Genomic DNA, 23,966 nt, shown 5'->3' on the forward strand with positions numbered 1-23,966 from the left:
CTTTCACAAGAGGACAATATCATCAATATTATGTCAAGTTTCAATCATGACAGTCTTCAATTCTTCCACAAACTGAAACTGCTTCCTTTTGCGTCTTGACGAAGATAACTCTTCACGTTTTCTTGCAGTTGATATCATGAGAAGAGATATTCCCAATTACACAAAAACCATCAGTTTGAAGATTTTGCAACATGTATGACATCATTCTCTGGTTGGAACTTGAACCAATTATTTATTCTTTAAATTCCAGTAAATGAGTTTCTAGCATTTTTTGGTAATCGATGGTCTGGGAGCGAAGTTACTTTAAATTTATTACTATAGTCCCTACACAGCCCTCAATTTGGATTTTCTTTTCCCATCTTCCGTTTCATGCATGCTATCAGAAATTTGCGATGTAAAAATACTTTGTTGTAACTCTTTGAATTAGAGAAAAAGAAAGATTTGTGTGTTATTTCAATGGATGATTTCTTTGTTATTCTACAGCAAGGTGGAGGCCGGCAAACTTAACCTAGCCTATTTCTGATGCTGTATGGATTCTACCGTTAATAATATGCAAAGCAATTAAAGAATATTGAGGGTAGATGGAGAATTGTTTGATACATTATCGACAGGAGATGACATTCGTTTGGCAGAAATAAATGCCTTTTATTGAGCATTTGGGTACAAAAGGAAAAAAAAAACACAATTTGTGCTTGTGAGAAAAACAAATGTAAAAGTCCCTTTTAGTAGGAGGTATGATTCCGCGCGATCCCCATCCTTATGCCAGGGGATATTTGATTTTTCCCCCTCATTCTCGGGTAAACATTCGAAGCAGAATTGATTTGTGCGTGCGCTACATGCCTTGTACTGTCCTGTGGCACTGTGCTGCGTCAGCAAAGCTTTTCAACCATTTTGGTTATTTTCAATTGAAATTGAGAGCACGAGACGGTGGATTAATAATGTAGTGAAGTAAGTAATTTATCCCTTTCATTAAACTTTTGTTTGTGATTGCAACTGATAAAGTTTTTAAACATTTAAATAGTATTAATTTTTATTGCTTATTATAAATGTTACTCGTGTCTTGCAATAATACACTATTGAAAGGCTTGAATAATGCTGTGCTGTGACGTTCCATGTGCAATTTGTTAAGTTTAAGTTCATATGCTTCAGAAAAGAGATAATTATCAACAGGAAGAGAAATTACTGTAGATATGGCACTTGTGTAGGCTACATGAATATGTAGCCTACACTAGTGCCATATCATAAATTTTTTTTAATATTAAAGTTTAAATTGCTCTTATAAATTTTATTCTCGTCATTAATTCTGATATGTATGACAGTTTCGTATAAAAAACACATTAGGTCAGCAGCAACTGATAAAACCAGTTGTTTTGGTTCTGAACTTTGTTATTTAAGCTGAAGACTGTTTTATTATCAGAAGAGAATGTTTATTATAATAAAATATATATATTTAAAAGAGCATGCAATAATAAACATTAAATCCTTTTTCCCTTTCAGATGCTGATGGAGAAGGAAGAAGCAATGGTTGATTTGAGTCATAAGAGGTAATTAATTTTTTTCATTTATAATTAAAATAATTATTGCTAATCCCAGAGCTTACAAGTTATAAAATAAAGGAATTTAGTATTAAAAATTTGTCATTAAGATATTTTACTTACTACGAGTTTTTCATTTAGTTTAAATTCCTAATAAATTCTTTAAAGTAAAATTTTTATGATATATAATACAATATTTAATAATACATTTCCACCTTTTCCAACCTTACTAATTTATGTTATTTTAACATCTTTGGTACCAAATAATACTTATCACCTCTTACTAATATTGTATTTGATAGTTATCATTGTTTATGATCATAATGTTATCTTTTTTAATTATTGTGTTATTGATAATGATTTCAGTATCACTGAATGTATTGTTATCATTATGACCAAGATATTTATTTTATTCACCAAGGTGTATTATTATAGCTTATATCAACTATTTAAGGAAAATATGCCATTGTTTATCTATCTGATGGTGAACTTGGCTGCATGGTCTTGGCGACCAATTAGTATTTTCAGATATCTGACATTTCATTATTTATAACTCCGATTTTTCCATCAGGCATTCCTCGGGCAGTTTAATATCTGTTGAATTAAGAAATTTTATCAGTTTATATTAAATTTCTAATCTTTTTTTCTGAAGTTATGTTAAGTTCATATTCTTTAATAAATATAATCAGTAGCTATTCATGTTCACATAAGAACATATTATGTAAAAATTATTTCAGAAGTCTGAATTTTGCAAAAAAATTATAATATAAATTAACTGAAGATGAAAATGATTCTGCAGTGACGATGGAAGATAATTTTGTGGTTAATATTATATTTTATAAAAATATTGTTCGTCGCAAAAGCACTTTTAATTAAATAATAAGCATCATGAAAGTATATGAATGAATAAAATGTATTAATGAAATGTGCATGCATATTGTAATTATTGTTTGATCATCATTGAAATAATTTCATTGTCTACTTTAAATTTATTGATTAAATTTAATAAACTTTTATGTATACCCAATAAGAAATTATGCACTTGCAATGTTAGGAAACAAGCAATAAAATTTTTTAATCCCTTTTCATGTAAAAACTATAAAGATAAAAGTATAATTAAGATATAAAGTGATAAATTTTTTTATTAAAAGATATTGCACAGATGAACTATCTTGTGCTGTGAATGTTTAATATGCGCTTTTATATTCCAAGGATATATGATTTGACGATGAGAATTCCCTTTATTTATGTGTTTATTTATAATTTAAAACTGGCTTTACATTTTCTAAAGAATCATATCAGTTATTTTATAATGAACTTTTGTTAGACAAAAGTCTAAAATATTCTCGTAATAATTTATTTTATTAATTTCTTTGTATATACAAGTATACATTTAGAATATTTCTGAAAAACTCTATTTATCCCTGAGGAAATTTTTTATTTATTTTTTATTATAGAAAAAAAACTTAGGTTTTAGCAAACCCTGTTTCCCCCTAACTAAAGATAACTTTTTGACTGTAGTTTTATCTAATACATAATTAGTAAAAAAAATTTATTTAAAATTCAATTGCTTTTATGTTTTCATAATGATAGTATTTTTAAATTTAAGTTTGTATTTGATTTTTGTTTCAGGTTGTTGGAAAAAGTTTTGTAAAATCTGAGATTTCTCAAAAGATGTATTTCCTGTAAATGATGATACTTTATTTCCTGTTCAGATGACTTTATTACAATTTCGCTATCGATACTGTCTCGCAACTTTAAACAGAAAAGATGTACTATGTCAAAGAAAAATTTATATTTCAAATTTGCATCTTTTAATTTTAAATATTTATGAGAAAGTGTAATATTTCCATTATTATACGCTTGAAGATTATTTTTTTAGTAATTAGCGTTTAGGATTTTGTTTCCTAGTGATGATTTATAAAAATTTGATAATGTGTAAATAAAATCTATGAAGCAGGGGTTCCCTTGGAAATATGAATGAAAATATTGTTCTTATATTTATGTCGGGAGTGCGATCTAAAGTTCAGTGATAATTTTTCTTTTGCTTAAATCCCAATTTTTCTGAAACTATTTAAACAAATCAAAACATTGTTGATCATAAGTAGTATATCCAAAGGTTGTTCAATAAAAACAAAATTTATATTTTTACTTAATGATAAAAAGGAAATGTTGACATCATATTAAAGATAAATTGTTTTAAATGTCAAAATCTGAAATTTCATTGGAATCTATCAATAAGTTCTTGAAAAATAAAAATTGTGATACATGACGTTATTTAAATTTTATTGATATTTCTTACAAAATGAAATGAAAATTTTTCGAGCAATAAAATTTCAAAATCATATGTTGCAATTTTTATTTATCAAGAACTTTTGGGCAGTTACCTATGAAATTTTAGATTTCGACATTTAAAAGTTTAATATAGTCTAAGACTTGAATATTTAGTTCAAAATATTTTCAGATTTTAATTAAATAAACTATTACTTAGTTTCTACTAAGTATTATTATACTATAATATTTTTTAGAAATTCACTTTATGCACTGAGTGGCCAAATTATTATGACCACCTCAGAGTTTTATGCAAATGAGTTATTGCGTCACAGCGTTGCCGCTAGAGGGCAAGATAACCATAACACGGGAATGCTGGACAAGTGAGTCATAATTTATACTGTATTGCTTGCTCAGATATGGGAAAGAAAAGTGATTTAACTGACTTTCAACGTGGAATGATTGTGGGTGCGAGATGTGTCGGAACGAGCATCAGCAAAACGGCTGCACTTGTGAAGTGTTCTAGAGCAGCAGTTGTTAATGTGTACAAAAAATGGACAATCAAGCAAAAAACCGGATCTCAACGTCAGACCTGTGGTCGTCACAGGGTACTGAATGCTCGATCAGAGAGAAGGCTGGCCAGGGTTGTGCAGCGCAACAGGAGAGCAACAGTGCGACAAATTGCAAGTGATCTTAATCAAGGAGCAACTGTGAACGTCTCTGAACGTACTGTTCGACGCACATTGCGCCGTATAGGGTATGGAAGCAGACGACTGAAGGGGTGGTCATAATAATTTGGCCACTCAGTGTATAATTTTAAATATGCAACACTTATTCGAAACAACCTGTAAGACTAAGAAATATATACATTGGAAATAACAATTGACATAGTTAAAGCTTGCATTTTCTACTCTTGCCTGAAATGAATAAGAAACAAAAGTGGTTTAAAATCCTCACATTTTATACTTCAAATCACTTTTGTTTCTTCTCATTCATGTCTTGAAAACAGGCGACTATTTTTCAGCACTTAAAATATGTAAACTGTTTTTTCCTTATTTGTATGTTTTTGAAAAGAATGAAGTTTTTAATCCAGTAATACTTTATAGCTTGTTTCTAAGGATTATTTTACCCGAATGATTCGATTCACATATAGTCATTTTGGGAAATTAACCGAAAGAGCTCCATTAATTAATGAAAATGTGAACAATCGGTTTAGATTAATTTAAAAAGCCTTAGTAAAATTTGAGAAAAGGGAATTCTGGAATGTCTACGATTGCTTAAATTGTTAATAAAAACTATGGGAAACGGAAGTTACTATTCAGTAAGGCTGAATAAAAAAGTTTGTTCATAAACTTAAACAATCCCCTTACATTTTATCAATTTTACACCAGATATCGAACAATTGTTAATATTTTTCATCAAGCCCAACTCAGATGGGATACACCAATTTTTCTTCGTGAAAAATGACTTACAATTGTTACAAATTTCCTCAATGTCCATAAATATAGTGAAATGTTTGGTGTATAATGTTAAACTTGTGCACATTTAATATCTAGACTTAATTTCAATGTAGTTAAAGCTTCACATAGATAATTGGGCTAAGAAAATTGAAATATTGTAAAAGGGAAACAAAACATATAAGAGGATTATAAAAGAAAACACTATCTCTTTTTTTTTGTTTCGTTTATTTAATGCCAAAATTTTCGGGGTTCTATGTTAATACACCATTATGAATTTGTCAGTAATAATTAAGAGTGCAACTAATAATTAAAGAGTCAATGCTTCCTTATAATATTAAGATAGCATTAAAATAAACGTTAAAATCAGTAATTTTTCGGAATAAACTTAATCTGTGAAATATAATTTTAAAAAATCCATTATCTTCCTCCTTGTCTAAAAATATGCCTTTTAGTAAGCATAGTTCTGGCCACAGTAGAAATAATAATAAATTTCAAGAAAATTATAAAGCGATGAGGCAAACATTTTGCCGTTAAAATAATCATATTTAGTAAACTTGGATGCATCAAAGAAGTATGTCAAAACAAAATCATTTGTTTTTAAAAAACTTATGTACCAGATAAAGCAATGAGGCAAACATTTTGCCGTTAAAATCATATTATGTAAACTTGGATGCATCAAAGAAGTGTGTCAAAACAAAATCATTTGTTTTTAAAAAACTTATGTACCAGATAAAACAATGAGGCAAACATTTTGCCGTTAAAATNAAGGGTACAACTAATAATTAAAGAGTCAATGCTTCCTTATAATATTAAGATAGCATTAAAATAAACGTTAAAATCAGTAATTTTTCGGAATAAACTTAATCTGTGAAATATAATTTTAAAAAATTCATTATCTTCCTCCTTGTCTAAAAATATGCCTTTTAGTAAGCATAGTTCTGGCCATAGTAGAAATAATAATAAATTTCAAAAAAATTATAAAGCGATGAGGCAAACATTTTGCCGTTAAAATAATCGTATTAAGTAAACTTGGATGCATCAAAGAAGTATGTCAAAACAAAATCATTTGTTTTTAAAAAATTTATGTACCAGATGAAACAATGAGGCAAACATTTTGCCGTTAAAATCATATTAAGTAAACTTGGATGCATCAAAGAAGTATGTCAAAACAAAATCATTTGTTTTTAAAAAACTTATGTACCAGCTAAAACAATGAGGAAATGCTATATAGAATTAAATTATGGAAATTTAAAGGCTTTTAAGAAAATCATTGAGTGTCAAGTGAATAAAATCTATGATTTAAAAATAATATAAAACAATCAAGCACAGGCATTCAAAACATGAAGCTGCAATGTATTAGGCGACAGTCTTAATGGGGGTTGGAATGAAAACCCCACACAAAAGATTTGTTGCTGGATGCAACTGAATTTAACAAGTGTTAAATCAGAATTCAATGTTTTTGTCTCATTTTTAAAGGCTTTCAAAACTTTTATAGCAATTTCAAATCAGCTTTATTAAAATAGAGTAGTTTTAAAAATAGTGCTGTGTGTTCAATGACTTTGACAGTCAAAGAAATTATTTTAAGTTTACTCTACTATATGTGACAATTATTTTAACACTAAATTGTCAAAGACATCAATGAAAATTTTTTATTATTTATGAAATATGATTAAATATAATATTGCACAAAATTTTAATGCATATTGTATGAAAATTATTTTACACAAAAATGTAATTTATTAAGGGCATTTTCATGAATACAAATTTCTTATATATATTTTAATCGATTGTTTTAAAAATATATAGGTAACAGAAATTTCGAAACATAAAAAAGGAAAATTTCAGTCAAAAGTCCTTAAGTACAATAAATTACATTTTATTATTGCTGCTCTTTCTTGAAAAAAGAAAAACACGAAAAAGTCTTAGATGTCTGAATAATAAGCTGTTGGTCTCGAGAGGTTACTCGGAAAATCTCTACTGGATGACTTAGCCTTAATCATTCATTGTCTTAGTTGCACTGGTGATTTCACTCTAGATGACCTGTGATCGTTAATTCAACTTAGTGGTTTCAATTTAGACATCAAAATATGTGGCTGGATAAAAATCTTCTTTACAATAGAAAAATAATCTGACCCATCAAATAGAGAGCTGTCTTCAAAAATGTAACTGAAAATTAAAAAAAGAAGGAAAGTGAATATTGGCATTGAAGGCACAAAAGAAAAATATAAACCAATGAACAAAGTTTTTTAAATTTAATAATTTGAATGAATCAGATGCGACATGGCCATAATGATCAGATCAAAGGGGTATCTGATTGACTTATAAATGTATTCAAACTTTAGATTATTTACTAGAATATCAATATTGCTTAATTAAGAAATTTTATATTTCATTAGATAGGTACTAGCTGTAAGAAAACAATTTAAGATAAATTATGATTTTTAAACAAATTAAATAATAACATTTTGTTAGAAATAATGTTTTTCAAGAAAAGAATATTGTTACTTATCAATCTTTGGAGTCAGAAAAACACTATTACCGCAATATCTCTATAGTGTACCTATTATCCACAATTAAGCGCCACAAATAATTTGGTTACTCATTTACTGCACTTGAAATATAAAAGTACCATAATTCTTTCAGGCATTAGCATTAAAATGAGTTTTTGAAATCTGTCCCTGGTACCCCTCTGTATGCTATTGAAATGGATTGATTTAAAACCTATTGTTAATACTGATATTTTAAACGCTAAAATAAAAAATACATGTATTCATAATTATGTAATATCTAACATTTGTAATATTTTGTAGCAACAAAAGAAATTAATAATGTAAAAAATCTATGCTCTGGCGATTCTTTTCTTTTTTTCAGCAATTATCCTTTAAAACAAATTATCAATTTCCATACATTGTAAAAATGAAAGATGTTTTAAAATTAAGATGTGCATGTTGTAAGATGTTACATCATTATAAATGTTTTGTTTATTTACAAACTTTCCACATATTTATTTATTTTAAATTAAGATATTAATGAAATTTATTAAAAAGATGAAATTATTCATATCATTAACAGAATAGAAAAAACGCTGCTGGAAACTAAAGTCACATTCAATATTTTGTCAGTAAATTACAAAAATAGGTACTTTATTTACGTCGCACTAGATCTGCGCAATGACATGAATTATGCATATGGAAGGATACTTAAAAACATGTTAATGGAAGGATACTTAAAAACAGAATTCAATAAAACTTTATAAAATAATATAAATAAAAAATTTTATAACATAATATAACGTTCGTTTCGGAACTTCTAAGAAAATACATATTTTGCAATGTTTAATAATTCCCCATTCATTATCATCCTTTTATTTACATATTGAACTTAAATTCTCTCAACACAAAATAAATAAGGAGTTTCAAAGGAAAACTCGTATCTGGGTTAGGTTTTTAAAAGAGTTCTAACTTCATATATGGTGGCGATAAAAGAAACAATCAGTACTCTTAAGAAAGTAAGATTTACCTAGCATCACATTCTTTATTAAAAGAATGTGATGATACTTCGACCAACGAAATTAGCTGATAATATTTTTTGTTTAGTTTCATAAAAATGGCATAGTAATTTCAACATCCATCGGCATATTTCAATTCATATCAGCATTGTGCGATTTTCCAGAAGGGGCACATGCGCATAAACCTATTTTGTTTTTGCCGTCATTGCTTAAAATCCCGAGAATGAGGGGGGATTCCCTGGCATAAGGAAGGGGATCATTGGCAATCGCGCTCCCAGCCAACGTTGAACACCTTTGAAGCATCGAGTCAATAAGGTAATTAATGAGGGGCTGAGGTATTCCTTCCCACTCTTTCCAGTTCTTGGAGAGTTTGTGGGGATGGTAGGCGTCCAGAAATTCGTCCGCCCTGAATGTCCCAAACATACTCGATTGGATTCCTATCCGAAGAACACGTTGGCCAATCCATTCGTATGATTCCTTCTTCCACAAAAGGATATCATTCACCAAATTAGCACGTTGTGACCTGCAATTGTCGTCCATTAACATAAAGTCATCTCCAATTACTGCAGCGTAAGGGACTACAGTTTGTCTCAAGATCTCATCCCTACATCGGTGACCGGTCAGAGCTCCATTTCGAATGGCATGGAGAACGGTGCGCCCGTCGGTGGAGATGCCAGCATAGATCATTACTCCCTCACCTGTAAACCTTACACTTTCGTGCACGAACGCAGGATTTTTTCTAATGCCACGTTCCCTCCAGATAAAAATACGCCTATTATCAGGATGATCAGAAACACGAGACTCGTCAGAGAAAAGAATATTGCTCCATTCATTTCTCTTCCAGTTCACATAATCTGTTGCCCACTTCCTGGTGGTGCGACGGTGCTTTGCTCTTATCATGACACACATTGTTGGTTGGCGAGCCTACATGCCTATAGAGGTTTGTGTCAAAACTGTGGTGCCAATAGCCGAGCGAAGGTGTTATTGAAGAAGAGTGGCATTTCAGTGTCTCCGAGCCTCTAGAAACTCCAATGGCTATTTCGGCCCCCCTCTAGCTGGCTCTCCAAATTTCAGTCAATGACTTCGTTGAGACTCTTTTCCGATTTGTCTTACATTAAGTTGAAAGAGCTTTTACGAAAATTTGCATACTGCGATGATTGAAAATAAAAAAAGTGTTCTTCCATTTTATGCGACAAAAAAATGCTTGCAAAACTTGCCTTTAATTGTTTTAAGCAGTGTGCTCTGCACAGTGTTGGGTTTTGTTTAATGGCCTTTTACCCGATCCCTGTGAAAAGGAGGGGCTATCTTAGAAGAACTATATAAGTAGCAGTTTGTGGTAGAATTGAAGACTGCTATCTTTAGAACCTAGGATAATATTGATGCAAATGATACTCTGTATTTCAAGTCATATATGAATGTAGAGGTTTGCTTTATTTCGGTGTGTGATGTCACTGTATCACCCGAGCTCAGAATTGTTTTTATCTTAACTGCTTTAACTTAGTTTTGTAGTTTCAGTACTTGCAATGAACATCTTTTACACTAACGAATTCAGTTATTTTAGATTTGATTCTCCTCGCTGCGGTGCATTTTAACCATTATAATAATCGATTGATTTTTTCTAGTATGAATTTTTGTGTAACCGTGACCAATAAATGGTCTCTCCGCTATGCTTCCTTTAGCGTCACTTGATGATTTTCTTTTACATGAGAATGTCTTTTTCGCTGAAATTTTTACTGAGTTTTAAACCTTCCTACTGTATGTCTATAAATATTATTGGCATCCTTCAGTTAAATAAAAGAATTTAATACAGAAATCAAGTAATATTTCTTTTATCCTTCTCTTCCATGTTCGAAAAATGCCTTTTTTTTAAATTTTATTTTATAACCGTCGTTGAATAGCCAACCAAATTTTTGGGTTTACGACTGCTAATGTTCAACTCCGTAGACTACTAATTCTAAATGCCATTCAAAAGACAATCAACTTCCTGGATCAAGTATTGGGAGAAATATGGAGGACTTTTTAATGGAACTAACCCTCATTTGCGTTACATGGAGAGAAAGATCACGAGAACCTCCCACGGTTAACATACCAGCAAGGGGACTCTAACCCATGATCAGCCTTCCACTGAGGATATTCCACGTTAGTACTGTGGTCGGTGCGGGCACGATTCGTATCGACCAGCCATCACTGGGAACCCGGTTCACCACATTGGAATTCGAATGCTCTATCCCCTGAGCCATCGAAAAATGCTTTAGTGAATTTGGACGCACAGTCTGGAAAACGGCACGTGTTTTCCTCTTGGCGATCTTGTTTCATCGCCATAGGAGCACGTGTAAAAATCCTCCTCGCATCTCCAAAAGTATCGCTTTTTCTCCTTTTTGGCGATTGAATTACGATGATTTCAATTCAGAAAGTATGTTCTTGAAATTGCTGTTTGGAAATAAGCCCCACAGACGCCAGCCATGGCCATCAGCTATTCTCCATGTCTGATGGCATGATGATAATATCAAGAAGCAAAAATACAGTCTCTGGCCAAATTATTAGACGCACTATAAGATTCTATACAAAATCTTAATTATCAGGTGATACTATACAACTTTTTTGTTTTCACACAACTGAAACCGGTTTGCACTTGTTTAAGTTCGTCTATCACTTGGTTAAATTAGACGATATATAATATAAATTCGATAATTGGATAAATTAGACGATATATTATATAAATAAGGAATATTTATTATATCGGGTATTATATTATAATAAATAGACCAAATTATTAGACGCGCTATAGTTTTTCTAATAATTACATGCTTTGCACGAGTTTATACGTAATACTTTTATATTTAAAGATGCATGTAATAGTTTTTAATTCGGAAGATTTTTTTATATACTTCCTATTTGTATTTATTTTTAACGTATTGCATTACAATGTTAACCAATAGATACACGAACGTAAACCAGTGCAAACCAGTTTCAGCTGCGTAAAAACAATAAATCTCTGTAGACAATTAAGATTTTACAGAGAATCTTATAGTGCGTCTAATAATTTGACCAGTGTCTGTTAAATTAGTTTTAAAGATCAACAAATTTACCACTTATTTTTGAGTCATAGCATTGAACACAAGAACCTGGATTCAATTCTTCTGGAACGAAGGATTGTGGTAAGCATCTTTTTTGACATTATTTAAGAAAACTCTTTATTTCGATACGATTCATTTTTAAAGAATTACAAAATTTACATGCTCAAACGTTTCTTTGTTATAAATATGATCCCCATCTTATAGAATTTATAGTAATAATAAATCATTAAATCCAATAAGTTGTTATATACACAATATAAGGTTTATTCTTTAAAAATGTAGAAATTCGATTTCCTTATTTTAACCATATGACACGGTAGGAAATTTACACTGCCATACACACTGTGGATACACTATTTACCAATAAGCATATCGACACCCATACATATAGTTGTGTAGGGGTGTTTCTTCATGGTGAGACTTACTGCACTATTTTAGACGTGCTTCCTATACCATGTTACTTCCAAACGGGCAACATTAACGACCTCAGATTGGTATTCAAACCTATTAAAATTCTCTAAGGCTAGTTATAAAGGGCAGCAACTTTTTAAAATAAAGCAAGCAAAGGAAGAAGAATTTATTTCACGGAGGTTGTGTCTATTGATTAATAAAATTTGCTTTTTCCCCTTCAAATACTAACATAGGCTGTATTGATAATTATAACCGTCTTTGAGCAGTCGACCCAATTTTTTTGGCTTCTACTCTTGCAAATTTGAACCCAATACAGAAGAAAGCTCCTTTATCAAGTATTAGGAGAACTTCGTGGAGGACTTTTTGACGGAACTCACATGGAGAGGAGGACTGCAAAGGGATCCATCTGACCAGATTTCACGTCACCCACCAGATTTCACGTCAGTACTGTGGTCGGTGCAAGTCGACCAGCCATCGCTGGGATTCGAACCCAGTTCACCTCATTGGAAGGCCAACTCTCCTGAGCCATCGCAGCTCTGCATTGGTAATAAGTTGTATAACGAAGGTTGTTGCACCATTTCATCCAATTTTACCCCGAGGTTCGCGACAGAGTCTGTGCAAGCCAGTTCATTCGGTTTACCTCACTACTATAACAATGGTGCATCAGAACAGCTTGCTTTGTCACCTAAGATGGAGCCACCACAAGAGCTTACCACAGGTTTAGACCAAGAGTCTGGAATGACATGCATGAATGTCCAAATACTTAGAATCCTTGTCAAGTATGGAAAAAAGATCTTCTCTAATGAATAGAAGAAAAGCTATCAAAATATGACCATTGAGATAAGTGTAAAACAACTTTCTCACGTGCTACAGCTATGTGTCGAAAAACTGTTATTAGAGATACACATTATTAGAATTACTATTATTAGAATTACCGGCATTAAAGACAGTTTCGACGGGTTAATTTTTGCTGTTTTTTCACCCATTTTCCCCCATGGTAATATCTTTAAATTTCGACAGCATTTTTTTTCTGATTTGTGAACTATAATATCCATACTTTTAGTTAAGGACAAAGATTCTAAAAATAGATACAGAGAGCAGTCTTTACAAAACATCCTGTAAAACTAGATGATCACAAATATGATTATTGGGGTGAGTGAATTAAATTATGAAAATATTTGTTGCAATGCAGAACTGAAACTAAAGAAAGTATTTTTATACAGTTTCCGTATGTGACTTGTATTTCAACCGAGCCAAAGGGGGACACATTGAAGTGCCCCCAAGAAATTTTCAATAAATAAATAATTAAAACTTTATCTAGTTAATATGTTTAATATATAAGATTAAGGATCCTTGCTGTATTCACTCATCAATGACTTTTTTTTATTAACAGACTTGAATGATCCCTAAATCTTTGCTCGTAATAAATAGTAATATAAGCACTTAATAATTGTAAAATGGTCAATAAGTTTAAATACCGGTTTAAGTATATTTATCATAAAATATTGTGTAATGAGGTAGTATCGTAGAATTATTAAAGAAACACTGCTTTCAGCCTTCAATTAAGAATAATGACTAAAACAAGCAGAGAATACGAAGAAAGGGTGATTGTTGTTCCTTAAATTAAGGATTTTACAATATTTTAATTTTTATCCAAAGTCAAAATTCTTGATGGTCCTATCAAAACAGTTTGATAGTATATGTGGGAGTAATGATGGTCCAACATCATTTGATGGTCACCATCATCCAACGTTTTCCATTATGCATTCATGGTTTTTGATTTGCCAACAAACTTCCATCATTCCAAGATGCTACTTTAATAATATGGTGGTTAACCATCATGAGAAGTTTGATTCTTATGTACCAACAATGGTCCCTGATGGTTCCAACTATACATTTCCACGATGGAATTCCTGTTGTTGGATCATCTGTCCAAATTCCTACATTGGGATGATGGTTGTTTATGATCGTTCCAACATTTGATTTCTAAGATACTATGAAGGAAATTCATGATGGTACAACAATACATTTCCATGATGGTTTCATGATAATTATTGCTCGTTAAGCAGCCATCAAAACAATTTGTTTTTTCCCGTTGACTCATAACCGAAATCCTACATTGGGGCTATTTATGTTGGTTACCATCATAAATATAATATTTCATGATGGAATTATGGATGGTTACCATCAGGATTATGTTGGTCCATCAATGGAAAGCCATCAAAATTTTGATTTGGGATTGATTTGATGTTGATGACAAACGAATAAGCTTCATAAGCGAAAACATATCTTGTGATTTATCAGTCGAATGCACAAACTAGCTATCATTTATGCATATACCTATACTAATTAATACATTTGTTTACATTAATAAGTGACATCAAATATGAAGGGGATTCTGTGAATTTCAAATTTTGAAATTTTTGAGGAAAAAGTATACAATTGAAATCGTAAAGATAAAAATATAGTCACAATTACTTATTTACATTCCCCAAAAATTTCGAAAACGAAATTTACCGTTCTTGATGATGAAGAAAATAAAACTGAAAATCAGGTCGGACAAATACTATTTTTTTCCTCAAAATTCCATCCCAACGAAAACGATAACCAATTCAAAATTGAGATTTTTATATATTTGTCATTTTTGTATGATAAAGCCATTTATTGCAAAAATAAATTATTTCTTTTCAAGAATAAGTTTCGTTTTATCAGATTTTTGAAATCTTATTTTTACGTTAATAGCATTTGCGTTAAAAAGAAAATAATTAAGTCACATTTCCCTTTATCCGGCCAAGTGGCTGAGTGGTTAGCGTGCCTGACTGTAAGGCCAACGGCTGCAGGTTCGAATCCCGCTCAGGGCATAGATGTTTCTCTGTGTGCTTTCCTCCCAGTGGGCTCCGTTACCCAGTGGGCATCTGTGAACCTAAGTCGCGGAGGCGATTACCCACTCCACCCGTTCATAGGGTTGGCCACATTCACATATCACACAGAGAGGGAAAGATTCATGCTCTGAGCGGGACTCGCAATTACTGCCTTCACAGTCAGAACTTAACTTATTGTGAAGCGGTAGTATTCTCTTTGTCTTTTTCCCTTCTTGTCTACGCACAATTTTCCTCCGAACAACTCATCGTCACTGTGTAATAACTCTCAGGGAGAATTGATTTTCCATGTTATTCATTTGTCAAAATCTTCAAAATTCAACAGTGATCCACTCGTTATTTTCGTGAAAAATGCTCATAAATCGTTTCTCTCTTCACATATGAACTAAAAAAATATGAACTAAAAATATCACGCAGAAAAAGAAAAAACAGAGAGTATAGGCCTGTTTCTAATAAGATGCATTCGAAATACTTTGAACAAACTTAATTTACATAATCAGAAAAGATCCAAATATTCAGAAAATTGCATGCGTGGCAATGCTGACTGACTGCAAAAAGTTAATGAAACTGTATAAACTAAGAATATTTATTTATTACATTAAAAGTTATTTACTTAAAACCCGCTATTTTATACATAATCAAATTCTTTTTTACAATAAAATTGCAAAAATAACGCGATCTATATTTTGTTAAAATTTAACTTTATTTGGATTGAAAAAGAATATTTGTTTCGAGAAATAAAATTCCGTGCAGCAGAACTTTTAGCACTGTTTTAATGAACTCTAAACAAAGATCTCGTGAGTCATTTTAAACCTTCATTTGCATTTAAATGCAAACTCTCCCTTTCCACCTATTGTTTCCTTCACATTTGTTTCCTTCATTAATAAAGTATGTTTCTTATTCCAGTTTCGTTTTTATCGAACCAACTCTTTCAACAAAAAAGTTCATTATTAGAGACAGCAATTTAAACTATTCCATCTGAAAACTATAGCTTCTCACAATTGCGCTACATTTTGTGCTATATTTTGCTTCTCATTCAGATAGTATTTTTAAATTTGAAATCTTCCGATTACATCTACAGCCCCTGATCAAATTATCAGACGCAGTATAAGATTCTACTTAAAATCTTAATTATCGGGTGATACTATTCAGCTTTATTGTTTTTACACTACTGAAATCGGTTTCACTCGTCTACGTTCCTATAACAATTGGTTAAATTAGACGATAGATAATATAAATTCGACGATTGAATAAATTCGACGATTGAATAAATTAGACGATATATTATATAAATATAGAATATTTATTATATCAGGTATTATATTAGTATATTATAATAGTTGGATCAAATTATTTGACGCACTGTAGTGTTTTAATGTTACATGTTTTGCACTAGTTAATATGCTATAATTTTATATTTAAACATACATGTAATGGGTCTTCATTTGGGAGATTTTTTATGTACTTCCTATTTGTATTTCTTTACAACGCATTGCATTACAATGTTAACCAATTGATACATGAGCATAAAGAAGTGTGGTCTCGTCAAAACAATAAAACTGTATAGCTGAAGATTTTACATAGAATGTTATAGTGCATCTAATACTGTAAATATTGATGACTTTTTTGGGGTAGCAAAGGGATTCAAGAGTTGTAAAATTTTAGTGGAAACAAAAATTGTATGAAAAGGATAGTTCTTGATGAACCCCGGGAATGTTTGGCGTTCAGAATTTGAAATAAGGCACACATAAGAGTTACGTTATAATTTATGCAAAGAACAATTCACTTAAACTGCTCAATAATTGTTGAAATAAAATTAATTTGTAAATCAATCGCAACACTGAGAGAACATTGAAACAATCATCACGATTATCTTTATTATATAACCCAAAATATACATGCCTTTTGTAATCTGATTCTGTGGATGTTTAACAAGAAACTTTGATTTCGTGATTGGTCGAAATCAGGAGAATGTCGATTTTCACCAGTGAATGTCAACAATCACATTCCCAGAAAGCATGTAACCTTACGGTGACCTTGTTATTATCACGAAAAACCTTTTTCCAAATTAAGCAAAAATGTTTCAAACCTTTCATCTTAAAAGGAGAAAAAATAATTTTTAAAAAAGTATTGTCTCTTAGCTGACGTCACGATGGGATCAAAATTTGATGGCAAGGTGGATTTCAGCTGAGCATACAAGACCTTACCTAGATTTCAAATTATTTTCACCTTCTGACTAGTTTTATTTCACTCCTCAAAACCCTAAATCAACCTCGATTTAAGGTTTTGTATTAGAGTAATCTGCGTAGATTCGTTTTAAGATGAAAAGGTTTACACGTAAATCGCATAGTAACTTTTTCAGGTTACATTAAAAGGTTTTTGCTGCGTAAAAATAAACCTTAATTTGCTATCTGGGATAGTCACTTTGGTGAATGTCCGAATTAATATTAATTTACTCGTTGATATTTTTATATTTATTCCATATTTTAATATCTGCTGATTATAGATTAGGAGAAACATCAGTGTTCGGAGTTAACTAGACCTAGTATATATTTCAGACATTTACCAAAGCGACTACGTGATTGTCAACATTGACCGGTGGAAGTCAACAACCGCCAATTTCGGTCATTCAGAGTAACTGCCATCTAACGGTGCCCACGGTATTTTAAGAGACGAAAATAGTTTATAAATGGTGTTGTGATCTAAGCATTCTCCATAATTGGTGTTTAAACTTATCCTTTATAATAAACGCTCGCTTTGGCGTGTCCCATGCGGTGAGGTATTACGCCACTGTTTTTTCAGTGTAAAAATATTGTGGATTCGACGAACTGAAGAAAGCACAAAACTGCACCGTACAAGTTAAAACAAATGATTACATTAAATCAGTACACTGCAACATTAAATCAATCAATACTGATAACATTACATCATTTCACTGCAATATTAAATCAATCAATACTGATAACATTAAATCATTTCACTGCAATATTAAATCAATCAATACTGATAACATTAAAACTGATGACAAAAAACAAAATTCTTTCACAACGTTAGTTCATAATATGAAATCGTTAGTATCCCAAAAATTTTCCATTTTTTTCTAAAATTTGACTTTAATATATCCCACATAGCAAAATAAGGTTTATTTTAACTTCGCAAAAACCTTTTTAATGTGAACCTAAAAAGGTTTGTTTTGCGGTTTACGTGTAAGCCTTCTAACCTTAAAACAAGATCTGTGACAATGTGCTCTATTTTAAGCACATTATCCTAATCCAAAACCTTGGAAAATAACCTTCAATATAAAAACCTTAAATCGAGGTTGACTTAGGGTTTTTAAGCGTGAAAAAATCCTTTAATAAAGCAGACCTAACTATGAAAATAATGTTAAATCTAGGTAATTATAAGGTTTCTTTTCGCAAAGTTTTGTATACTCAGCTAAAATCCACCTTGTCTTGAAATTATAATGGACAATGCTATCTGATCCTATTACCGTCAGCTAAAACGTCAATATGAACCTAAGTAACCGTTTTACAATACTTTTTAAAAAAGCTTTAAAAAATAACTTTTAATCCTTTTAGAATGAAAGGTTTGAAACTGCAATATTTTTTCTTTATTGAAAAAAAAAACATTTTCTTGACAATAAAAAGAACACCGCAAGGTTACATACTTTTTAGGATAATACTGTAGCTTGAATGAGCTTTTTTTAAACAAAAATTTAAATTACATTAAAAAGTTAATTTTAAAACTTTTGCCACAGACATTAAAACGTTAGCCGAGTAACTCCCTCTTGTATGTAAAATCGTTTACATAAAAATACAGTATTATTTTTATTACTTGTTATTAAAGGAGTAAATTATGTCGTTGATAAATGGTCGCTATCCATAGCCAATTTTTTTTTTTTTTTTTGAGATATTTTAAAATCATGTTAACAAAAAGAAGTATTTTAATGATATTTCTTTGTACAAAAGAGAAAACGCATTGATGATAAATGATCTTAAAAAATAAGTGAGCTTAACGATATTTTATTTTATTTTTTATATCCACATTTGAACAGCTCACCTAATTTTTGGGCTTACTACTACTAATGTTCAACTCCGTAGCCTTGTCATTTTGTACCCAATCCAGAAGACAAAGGAACTCCTGGATCAAGTATTGGGAGAAATTTGCCTTCGAGGAGGACTTTTTGGTGGAATTAACCCGCATTTGCGTTACATGGAGAGGAAGAACCTCCCACGGTTAGCCTGACTGTAAGGGTGCTCCAACCCATGATCCGTCTTACTACTGAAGATATTTCACGTCAGCAGTGTGGTCGGTGCAAGCTGGATGTGGTATCGAACAGCCATCGACGATTCACCTCAGTGGGAGGCTGTCTCCCCATCCTGGCTCATCTTAAAAGTATACGAGTTAAAAGGGAGAAAATGTGAGCTTTTAATTCAAAGAAATACATTGGAAAAGATTCATATGTTCACATTCAATAACGCCATTCAATATTAAAATATTTTCGCGCTATCGCTTAAAAAAATCTGTTAAAATAATCAATTTTAATAACCAAAATAATCAAGCACTTCATAAGAACATTTTTCTTTGTAAGATATTTTTGAAATTCCTTTAGCTCAGTATCTAATATTATTGTAATTTAATAATATTTTTTAGGGGAAGAACTTTTCACCTTGTGGGTCATAAATTCTGTATTTATAAATAAACAATTTCTATGTTTACAACTACAAAAAAACTCGATGAGAAATAATCGAACAAGAAAACTCTCCAGAGTAACTATTCTTGATGGTCCCATCAAGAAAATTGATGCTTCATGTTGGTTTCAGTGCGATTTATGATGGTCCAACATCATTTGATGGTCACCATCATCCAACAGTTTTCATTACATGTTCATGGTTTTTGATATGCCAACAAACTTCCATCATTTCATGATGGGAAATGCTACTTTATTACTATGATGGCTAACCATCAAAGGAAGTTTGACTCTCATTGACCAATAATCCGTGATAATTCATGATGGTTCTAATTATACATTTTCCTAATGGTTTAATGGGAATCCTTTTTGGTTTTCACGAATATATCAAGAAAATAATTTAGGTTTTTTTTTATGTTGGACCATCATAAAAATCAGTCCAAAATCCTACATTGGGTTGAAGGTTGTTTATGATCGTTCCAGCATTTGTTTTCTAAGACAGTATGATGGACATTCGTGATGGTTCAACATGACCAAACCATCAAAATAAGTTGCTATTCTTATGTTAGACCATCCAAAATTACGTCGAATTCCTACATTGTGATGGTTCAACATGACCAAACCATCAAACCAAGTTGCTATTCTTATGTTAGAAAATCCAAAATTACGTCGAATTCCTACATTGAGGTGATGGTAAATTATGTCGGTTACCATCAAAAAATATAATGGTGAATGATGGAATTATTGATGGTCATTATCAGGATTATGTTGGGCCATCAATGGAAGACTATCAGAAATTTTGAATTGGGTGACCCCACGAGAGGCTTTTACCCTCATTAATGTAAAATAGTATTCTTTGGTATTTTATTATTTCATTTTCTGAAATTATCAAGAGATGGCTGGACAAATCCTACTTAAGAAAATTTCTTCTAATCAACATTAAGGAAGATGGTGGGAAATTCTACGGCTTATAGCGAAAGAAATGTTGCTGATTCTTCCACATTATACAAAATTACATATGAATCTTAAAATTTATATTTTGCTAACAACCCATTGAAATTCCTAATGCATCTCAAATACCCACAATTTTGTTAGCGCCTCAATACAGTCGGACCTCTATTTAACGGAGTCGCTAAATCTCGAGAAAAAATTCGTTACATGGAAAAATCGCTAAAGAAAAAAATCACCTTTTGAAATACTTAAACAACACAAAACAGGTCATAAATTCATAAACAGTCGACATAAATAAAGCAGCAATTGATACACCTTTATCTTGTAAATTAGTATCTACTATTTATTTTATAAATCTTAATTATAAAAGAAATCTGCAAAACATTATCCAGTGTTACACTATCACGCTACATACGTTTTCCACTAAAAAAGCTAATTTATGTATAAAATTATAGCCGCATTTATTATAAAACTAATTTTAAATATTCATTAAAACATAAGTTCTTAAGTTTAATTACTACTGAAAAAATCCGTTAATTTTTCGTTTGAAATACAAACAAAAAGGGAAAGGGCTACTGCTTTCTCTATAAGTGACTTCGAAAAGCAATTTAAGGCCATTTCCCCCATAAAATGCGTTAACATTTTTGAAATGTTCTGAAATATTTTGAGAAATATTTCAGAACATTTCAAACTTGAGGACCTCAAAGAAAAGTACGTTAAACAGAAAACTCACTTCGATATTGGGAAGTTATTTTACGAAAAAACTTCCAAAATGTTCTTGGTTCCTCGAAAAAAATCGAAAAATAAAGAAATTCGCAAAATGGAAGTTCGTTAAATAGAGGTCCGTCTGTATATATATTTTTAAATAAAATGTGGATCAACTTTGATAAAATGTCTCAATGCTTTGGCCACTAAAACACTAAGCACGTCCCTCAGTGGTCTGTTCCATATCGTTTGCTTAGTTAGTGGGTGCATGTTGACATTTTTTTATGAAATAGATACATCATTTTCAACTTCAGAATTTGGAAAACGAAAATAAAATATAAATTTCCTGATAATATAATGCGTTTCAAAGCAATTTTAAGCTACGAATTCGCCACATTTTTTATTGATTTTTATTTTATATGATTATATTAATCTTTTCAGTAGTTGGAGAAACATTTTTTGTCCGGCTCTGATTATTTAGATTAGAAAAAAAAATGTTAACTTCGGAAGTGCCGAGTAACGGGCCTTACACTTGATTAAAAAAAAAAATTTCAGAAATATTGGGCAAAACCATACAAGGCAATGGCCCTTAACTTAAAGGAAACAAAAACTTTAACCTGAGGAATACCGGGGAAGTGCATAATTTGTCTACGGAAGGAACTCCCCCACAACAAAGTCTGAGGGCGTCTGCGGAAACAAGAATAGTGCATTTTAGGGAGGATAACTTCTCTTCCCTCTGGGGCTAACACAGTAGACAGGAGAAAAAGAATTTTTCGCCTGCCTGAAATAGTTATATTTCGCTACCATAGTCACCGCCTCGGGTCCAGACGAATGGTAAGGGGAGTTCTTACTTTAGACAAACTGTATATCGGGCAAATGACCCTTTACCTTCAAAATCATCATTGTATTAAATATCGGGCAAGAGCTTACCGGGCAATGGCCCTTAAATTTTTTAAAAAAAAGCATATTCTGAGGAATAGCGTTAAAGAGAGAAATGTCATTTTACCTTAAAATAAGACGCATTTCTCAGCTTTCTAAACTTGCAAAAGAAAGGTAACACTTATTAAGGGGAGTCAACTTAAAATTTAAGGACTGCACTTTTGCTGTTTTAGAATCTACAGTCTCTGGCCAAATTATTAGACGCACTATAAGATTCTATGTAAGTTATTAATTATCAGGTGATGCTATACAGCTTTATTGTTTTTACGTGACTGAAACCGGTTTGCATTTGTTTACGTTCGTATATTAATTGGTTAACATTGTAATGCAATACTTTAATATCAAATACCAATATCAAGTATATTAAAAATTTCCCGAATAGAAACCCATTACATGCATGTTTAAATATAAAAGTATTACAAAACGTGTAATTATTAAAAAAGTACAGTGCGTCTAATAATTTGATCAAATTATTATAATATCCTAATATAATACCTGATATAACAAATATTCTATATAATCTATTGTCTAATTGATCCAATCGTTAAATTTATATTATATATAATCTAAATTAACAAATTGGTACACCAGTTTCAGTCCCATAAAACAATAACTAAGATAGAAGTGCATCTAATAAGGGACTGTAACTACTCAGATCAATTGAGACAAAATTCATATTCATATAAAGATTTTCTGTACCTGACAAAATTTTTGCTGGAAGCATTTCCTAGAAAGCACTAAGAAAATCATAAGAATAAAAAGTTTCATACAATTTGTTGAAAACCGATGTTTCAGATATATTTGAATATGTACCGTTCAAAAATTAATCAAATCATATAAATTAAGGAATACTTTTTTTGTGTGTGTTTTTAAGAAAGAATGATTTCTGCACGAATCATTGTTCCTTCTAATATTTAATACATTGGTTAAAATTCATGAATAAAAGGTAGTGCAGTAGTGTAAAATGAAGCGTGTAATAGAGCATTTGCGTGTCAACCTTAATGGATCTAATATTTTTAAATTACAAAGTGAAGGCATTATTAAAATGGAGTGCCTATTGATTACATTCTTAATGATTTTTTTTTCTGCTACCTCGCACTCTCAAATTATTATCGTTTTATTATTTTTTATACACTTTAAAACGTCCTTTTCTTTAAGTATTTTTAAGGCCTAGCTTAAAATAAAATTGTGATCTATGAATTGATGAAATTTATTATAAAATTATCTAAATAAGTGAAATAATATACAGTCCTTGGCATTATAAGATTCGATGCTTAATTATCAGTTGATACTATACATATTTATTGTTTTTACGCTACCGTTCGTGTAAAAATCACTTAAATTAGACGATAGATTATATAAATATAGAATATTTATTATATCGGGTATAATAATAATTATACCAAATTATTAAACGTACTGTGGTTTTTTAATAATTATACGTTTTGCACGAGTTTATATGCAATAGTTTTACATTTAAAGATGCATGTAATGGTTTTTTATTTAGGAGATTTTTTTAATATACTTCCTAGTTGTATTT

The 23,966-nt window shown here is 31.0% G+C and overlaps 1 protein-coding gene and 1 long non-coding RNA gene across 2 annotated transcripts; both read left to right on the plus strand.

The window, feature by feature from the left end:
* The first annotated feature begins 817 nt into the window (after positions 1-817).
* On the plus strand, positions 818-3,588 carry LOC139427017 (uncharacterized). The gene is made up of 3 exons (XR_011638138.1): positions 818-948; positions 1,498-1,544; positions 3,168-3,588. It is a non-coding gene; the product is annotated as an uncharacterized lncRNA (long non-coding RNA).
* A 637-nt stretch (positions 3,589-4,225) lies between these two features.
* Positions 4,226-4,597, plus strand: LOC122269748 (uncharacterized). The gene has a single exon (XM_043044299.1). The coding sequence runs from the start codon at positions 4,226-4,228 to the stop codon at positions 4,595-4,597; it is 372 nt and encodes a 123-aa protein (XP_042900233.1).
* The last annotated feature ends 19,369 nt before the right edge of the window (positions 4,598-23,966 follow it).

This window comes from Parasteatoda tepidariorum, chromosome X1, assembly GCF_043381705.1.
Source record: "Parasteatoda tepidariorum isolate YZ-2023 chromosome X1, CAS_Ptep_4.0, whole genome shotgun sequence".
Lineage (NCBI taxonomy): Eukaryota > Metazoa > Arthropoda > Arachnida > Araneae > Theridiidae > Parasteatoda > Parasteatoda tepidariorum.

Excerpts from the sequence above, each read along its gene's own strand:
- LOC122269748 (XM_043044299.1), top strand. The coding sequence starts at position 4,226 with ATGGGAAAGAAAAGTGATTTAACTGACTTTCAACGTGGAATGATTGTG.